The sequence below is a fragment of the Crocodylus porosus genome, unplaced genomic scaffold (assembly GCF_001723895.1).
Source record: "Crocodylus porosus isolate Cpor-Errol unplaced genomic scaffold, CroPor_comp1, whole genome shotgun sequence".
NCBI classification, from domain to species: domain Eukaryota; kingdom Metazoa; phylum Chordata; order Crocodylia; family Crocodylidae; genus Crocodylus; species Crocodylus porosus.
Window position 1 is genome coordinate 6,316,957 of NW_017728928.1, and position 6,728 is coordinate 6,323,684.

Genomic DNA, 6,728 nt, shown 5'->3' on the forward strand with positions numbered 1-6,728 from the left:
GGGGTCATCTGACCCCGGTGCTCTTTCCTGCCAAGGCAGGGGGTCAGACTAGATGATCTACCTAGGTCCCTTCCGACTCTAGCTACTATGATAATACTGTTTATTCATGTAACTTTTTTAGAAAAAATTTATACATAGATCACAACAGGCCATGGACTGTATTAGGGGCCTAATCTTACGGGGTTTTCATAGGCTTCCCTATAGATTAGTAAAGATTGAAGACTCAGTGCTCAGACTAGAACAGTGGTTCTCAACCTTTTTTGTACCAGGATCCATTTGTAAACACTGATGAGCAGTCCTAACCCAGTGCCCCTATAGTGCCCGCCCCCCACTGCACAGGCCAGGGGAGGGTGTGTGGAGGTCATGGGGGACCCCAAGCAGCCCCCTGCAGGCTGGAACTCTGCCAGCCTGCAAGGGAAAACCTGTAGTTCCTCATGTTTTTCTCTTTTAAAGGAGAATCCATTTTTAAAGTTTGTTTGCAACCCTTTCATAAATTCCTGTGATCCACTTCTGGGTCCTGACCCCATAGGCTGAGAAATCATGGTCTGGAAGTTCCCATTAAGCATCTCTGTGATGCTTAGCTTCAGTTTTCAAACTGTGGATTTGTGTCCAGAGATAATATCCTTGTTAACAGCAGTATATGGAGATGAGAGATAACAGACCTGATTACCACCCCATCAGCTGTACTGTTTCTCTGCAAATTTGCGTACAGAGTCAAGTCCTTACCTCTCTAAAAATGCAGTTTCAAGAAGTTAAATGAATAGAGGATTGTTGGGGGTGGGGTAGATCTAGGCAAGGAGGAGGAGTCTGGAGATAAATGCAAGGAGGGAGGGGGAGTAGAAACAAAAGAGAAACATTTTGAGCAAACTATTCCAGAAGTCTTGAAGGATAAGTTTCTGAGTATAGCCACTCCACTGATTTGAGATCTAGTGAGGGAATGGTATGGAAGAAGGGAAAACCTACCATGACAGCAGACTTGCAAGGCTATAAAAAAAGACCCTTCCCTGTTTGGGAATATTTTAATGAAGGTCATATCAAACAAAAAGAATGGACTTTTTGTAGAAAATAGTGATTGAATCTAGGCTTCCTGACCAGTGATTTATATCGATTTGATTTAAATTAAATCCACTCTGCTAACAGGCAAGTGAATAGTAGCATAACTCTGCTGAAAGATGTGTGGATTTGGTGACTGATCAAGCTACTTTTATTGTCAATCACTTAAAAAAATTATACCATTTTTATTTGTATGAGTAGATTGCAGAGTACCTTATGTATTAAATAACTCTTTATATACTTTCTAAAAACAGACTGCCATACAAAGTGAAGTTGTTCAAAGAAACAAGTATAATAAAATAATGACAGTCACAGACTGATAAGGAGTATTCTTTTTTAGCAGGCCCTCATTTTAAACAGCAAATGTTAGGTGAAATTTATACAGTTTCCTTACAATTTGTTAGATTGGGGGACCATAAAACAATCAATTCCTCTATTTCTCACTGAAAAGTGAAAGCTTTTAATTAGAGGTTCAATACTGTAAACCTCTCTCATACAGGAATATCTTTACTCATGAAAGTAATCCCACCGAGACCACAGTGACTGCTTTTCTGAAAAAGTGTAGCGTGATTGAGCCCTAAAAATGTATTTAAAAAAAGAAACCCCTCTTTATCATTGGGCCTCCTGCTCTGTGATGTGCTCAGTCTATTTCCAGATGAGACCTGGTATCTTTACAAATGCACCTTAAGCAGAATGGAGCCAAGCAGCATAAAGGCAAAGGCAAGAGGTCACTACCCAAATGCTGCAGCTTATGTCAAGAGATAGATCTCCAGAAATAAGAATTAACACACCCCGTCTGCACCACTGCAACTGAGCTTGGTCAGGTTCAGATAGACTATCACAACTCTACCCCAGAAGCAAAGAGTTTCACTAAAAGGATGCTGCAATTTGCTATCAAGAACCATGTATTACTAGTACTTACCACATTTAAAGCATGACACCAGATAGAAGTTAGCTGAGATACCAGCTATAATTTGGGAAGACTATCAGATATCATAGGAATGAGCACAATCTAGGAAGCTGAACAGACTTTCATGTAAATAGACAAACTTCACTGCTTACACTGCTGATGCAACTGGAAAATCCACTGGCTTAGGACTGATGCAAACATCGTCTCAACAAGCAGATAAAACCATCAGCCTCTGCATTTTCATTTTAAAAATTACACATCAAGTTCTTCTGACTGCACAGACAGACATGCTGACAAGCTGACATGCCCCAAACATGACGCAAGTACCAACAGGCATTATGTCATCTTCCTGAATCAGACCATGCCGGTGTTTCTGCTTCTGTTCACAGCTTTGCCAAGCAGCCAGGCAAGCAAGGTACCAAGTCCCTGGTCAGCTTCACTGCTGTTATTCAGAAACCTGGAGCCAGCAGCACAGTTCTCAGTCATACTAATGCTCCTTGTTACAGTTCATAACTTCTCAAAGGTAGGCAGTGAATTTACTCATGGAGCAAAAGGGCAACATGTGGATGCTGAGAAAAATACAACTCCTAAGCGTCAAACTCCTCACACAAACTATAGAGCTCAGGATTAGAAGCTTAGACTACGACCCTGGAAAAAAGCAAAGGTAGGGCTGTGAGATGATTTCCCCTGTACCTTAGTAGTTCATGCTTGCTGGTATCAACTGCATTCAAGCCCTTAACAATTTATGTTTGCAACATCTATTCCTAAATGTCATGAGTTTGAGGAAAACCTCCATCTTGAATAACACAAAATGTTTGTTTCTGGGACTTGGTTATCATTCTGGCTAGGGCTGGGGATCTGAGCAGTCAAATAAGGTTTGGTCAATTGGCTGGTCAAATAGTGGTCAACAATTGTAAAAACTTGCCAATACAGTCAAATAATACACAGGAAAAGCACAAATTTTCCATTAAGAAATGTGTCAGAAAACAATAAAAAAAAATCATATTTCTGCCAAGAAAACTCCAAACAAAAATATTCACTCCCCATGAAATTGTTATAATCTTCGGCCAGTCAAGAAAATATGCAGTCAATTGACTGGCTTGCCAATCCTAATTCTGACTGTGTTACTGTCAGCTATTTCTCTTAGTAATAAAACTGTTCCCAAGTCTTCACACCATAAGGACTCTATACCTAACTTCCAAGAAATAAATGCATTGCGATTACAAAAGCTCTACATTTCAGAGATTACTGATAATTGTTCATTACTGGTCTCAATCACCTCGCACTTTTAAGTAAAAGAATGTCTATCATATGCAGACATTCAGTACGGTACCATGAAAGTCCTAGGTTTACATACAACCAGAAGTATTTAGTTGACCAACTGTTAAACAGCTGAGAGAAGGAAGGAACCAGATCAACTTTTACTAGGTTGTACCCTTTGACAGAACAGATCAAACACTGGCTTCAGAGACCATCTTCTCTTCTAGAAAGTGCAGGAGAGCATTGACTATATCAACAAAACCAAAGAAATCAGGGTATGTCTTTGATAAAAGGGAACATCCACTCTAGCTACGTGCACACTGTCCCCTCAAAAGTGGAAGCAATACAGTCACATTAGCACAGTACTGCACAGGAGAGCCAGCTCCATTTCTCAGCACAACACTAACCTGAACAAAGCAGATGTACACTGGACATATGAGAGCACCCCAGAATGAAAGGATGGGTGGATGTACATGAACACCAACAAGCAATTATTAGCTGGGCTAGTTTCAGGCAAGGAAAGAAATCTAGTTCTGACAACTGAGTGGTGCCACCATCTTTATTTATTAAAGAAATAAAGCGCTGGACTTCTGTAAGAGCGGGCTTGGCTAACAACACCTTGCAGCATTTTAACTGATGGGAGGAAATGGCTGCCAGGCATGGTCTCAGAGAAGACTACTGGAGGACACTGCACAGTTTGAGAAGGTTTCCACTGGCAAGAAAACAGGAGGAGAATTGGTTTTAAAGATCTCTACTCATATGACAGTTCATGGTCTGGGTCCAGGTTTCAGTGTCCTTATTTGTAACATTTCTGGTTGGGTTTAATTTTGTTTCTTTGGAAAACTGCTGAGCCAAATACTTCATGACAAAATTTGCCTGAATGTGTAGTCTGAGGCTTACACAATACCCAAAGTATAAGAACTACCTGAAGTAGAGAGCAAGATTTATTTTAAATCTGAGTCAAACATTCACTTTACAAATTAATTGTTATCGTTTATTTAGTTTTAGAGATAACATCTTATCTGTGGTACAGTATATGAAGTAATGTGAAATTATGCGGTGTTTAACCTGGATTCTCTTTTTCACTGGTGTATGACAGAAACCTCTTGTATCATGCTGTTTAAAAATAGCATGCTGGAGCTTCTCTGCAAATTAATGGCTATTAAAAATTAATGACAGCTTAGCTCTTTTGATCCCAGTATTCCATTTACAAAAAAGAGGCCTAAAAATCTAAACTGCGGCAATGGGAACTGGAGGGCTTTGAAGACAGGCTAGATACAAGGGTTTTCATACTTTATTTCACAGTTTTAATCAAACTGACAGACCGGCATTAACATCTGACAACTTTTATGCAGCCTAGATGAAGTGAGTGGTGGTCTCTACTCAAACGGATGTGCCTGTACCATGAAAAAACACCACTACCATTAATATTAATAGCTCAACGGGCAAGCTGAGATTATAGCAATCATATAAAACAAACCAACTTCTCACCTCTGTTCTCATCAGCCCTTACAAAAACATTAGGTTGAGCTACACTGGTTGAAATGCTTGTATAAAGGAGGATGTAATTTGCTATAGAGAGAAAGTAAAGTTGCTATAGAGAGAGGATAAAGTTCCTATCACTGTCAATTTGGCAGAACTTTTTAAAAATTATAATGGAAACGCCTCCCTCCCTCCCCCCCAACACCATATGGTCTTTCAGTTCAGTACTGGTCTTTGAATGCAGAAACACACATCATCTATAAGACAAGATGAGCACCCACTTCTTGAATCAGAACTGAGCCTCATGGTACAGCTGTACTTAAATCACCAGAGCAAAGCCAGTTCCAAACACTGAACTTGTCAATGTTATAGATCTGCGACCTTGAAATATTTTAGTCCTCCATCCTACTCAAAATATACACACACTGCCTTTTTGCTTCAGTGACCACAGAATTGGGAGAACGGGCCTGACTTTCAGGATTGTTTTTTTCCATTGCTAACACTGAAAACATGTCTTGTGCCAGTTACTTAATAGCTAACTTGATATTTCGACAACTGTGAACAAAGAAAATATTCATGTATGCTTTCTACTTTGATAGGGGCCAATCTTTTTAGCAGGTGTGCTACAAATTAGTCCCACACGCTCCGACTGTCATTTGATCCCTGTCCCCCTACCTGGCCCACTGCTGTGCTGCCCACCCATCTGGCTAACCACATACCCCACACAAAGGCCCCCAGTGCCCCTCCTGCTGCAGCCTTGAAGTGTGGTGCCCAAAACTGGATGCAGTACTCCAGCTGCAGCCTCACCAATGCCCCACAGAGGGGCATCAATTGAGCAGAACTCAATTGTTCAGATTTATATGCAAGTATCCTCCCTCCCAGCCTCAGGCTTCAGATATTGCCAAAGCCATGACAGGTGTCCTACGTGCAGACCCAAGCCCAGAAGTCTTGCGGTTCACACACGCTGAGTGTTGCTTGCCTTTAGCAGAGGAGCAAGCTAGGAAGGATTCCCCCCCAAAAGGAGCAAGGACCACTCCCCAAAGTAGGGGGATCCCACCCCAGAGGAGCAAGGATCGTTCCCCAAAGCTAGGGGGAATCCCCCCATCCACATAATACAGAGGCGATCCCCCACCTTCGTAAAACGGGCACCGTTTCAAAGAACGTTTCCAACCAGAGCCCCCTTCCCGACGTTGCACAAGGCCCTGCCGTCGCCAAGGCCGGGGGGGTCCCCCCCGCCCTGCCCCGCGGGCCCCGAAGCGGGAAGGCAGGAAGGCGTCGCGCTGCGGCCGAGCTGGCTGAGGGCCCCCCTCCCCGCCAGCCCGCACTCACGTTCTCCCACCAGCAGGATCCTCACGTCCTTCTTCATGTCCCCGCTGCTGGGCCCGGCGCGGGGCCCGCTCACATGGGGGCCGGGGGGGCGCGGCCTAGGCCTCGCGCGAACGCTCCTGCCCTTGCCCCCTCAGCCGGCTCGGCGCGAGCCTCCCCCACCCGCGGCGACGGCGGCCCGAGAGGGACGCGTCCCGCCCGCAACAGCAGCGACGGCGGCCCGAGAGGGACACGTTCCGCGCACGGCGCGAACCTCCCCCCGCCCCTCAGCCAGCAGAGGCCACGACGGCGGCGCGGAAGGTACAAGTTAAGACGGCGGCGCGAGCGCCAACGTACCCTCTAGCGGCCAGGAGGAGCGGCGGCGGCGGCTCTGGCGCTGGTGTTGGGGCCTGCCACAGCCAAAGGGGGGCTAGGATGCTTGGGCTTGGTGCAGAGGAACCTCCAGGTCTAAGGAGGGAAACTAAGGAATAAATGTCTCCTGTGACCGCATCACCATGGGTCACTGGGGCCGCTGTCCCACGTTACGTGCATTGCACAATTGACAGGCAGGCTGCACAATAAACGTAGCCCAGCCACACGTGCAAAGACATGCCTATGTGACAAAAATGACCCTCCCACTATAAAAAAAAGGCCATGAAGTTAGCGCTTGGACATGTGCAACAGGTTTCCAGCCAGCTTTAATTGAACATGGGGCAGC

At 44.6% G+C, this 6,728-nt stretch overlaps 1 protein-coding gene across 3 annotated transcripts in view; it reads right to left on the bottom strand.

Moving 5' to 3' along the window:
• Positions 1-6,215, bottom strand: part of RHOT1 (ras homolog family member T1) — a 44,164-nt gene extending 37,949 nt beyond the window's left edge. For 2 of the 3 annotated variants that reach the window (XM_019542415.1, XM_019542414.1), the window contains exon 1: positions 6,035-6,215. Coding sequence is in view for 2 of the 3 variants with exons in the window: in XM_019542414.1 (XP_019397959.1) it covers positions 6,035-6,071 (37 nt within the window). In the remaining variant the exon portion in view is untranslated. The remainder of the gene's footprint in view (positions 1-6,034) is intronic. The other variant, XM_019542416.1, reaches the window with a different exon arrangement.
• Between the last annotated feature and the right edge of the window lie 513 nt (positions 6,216-6,728).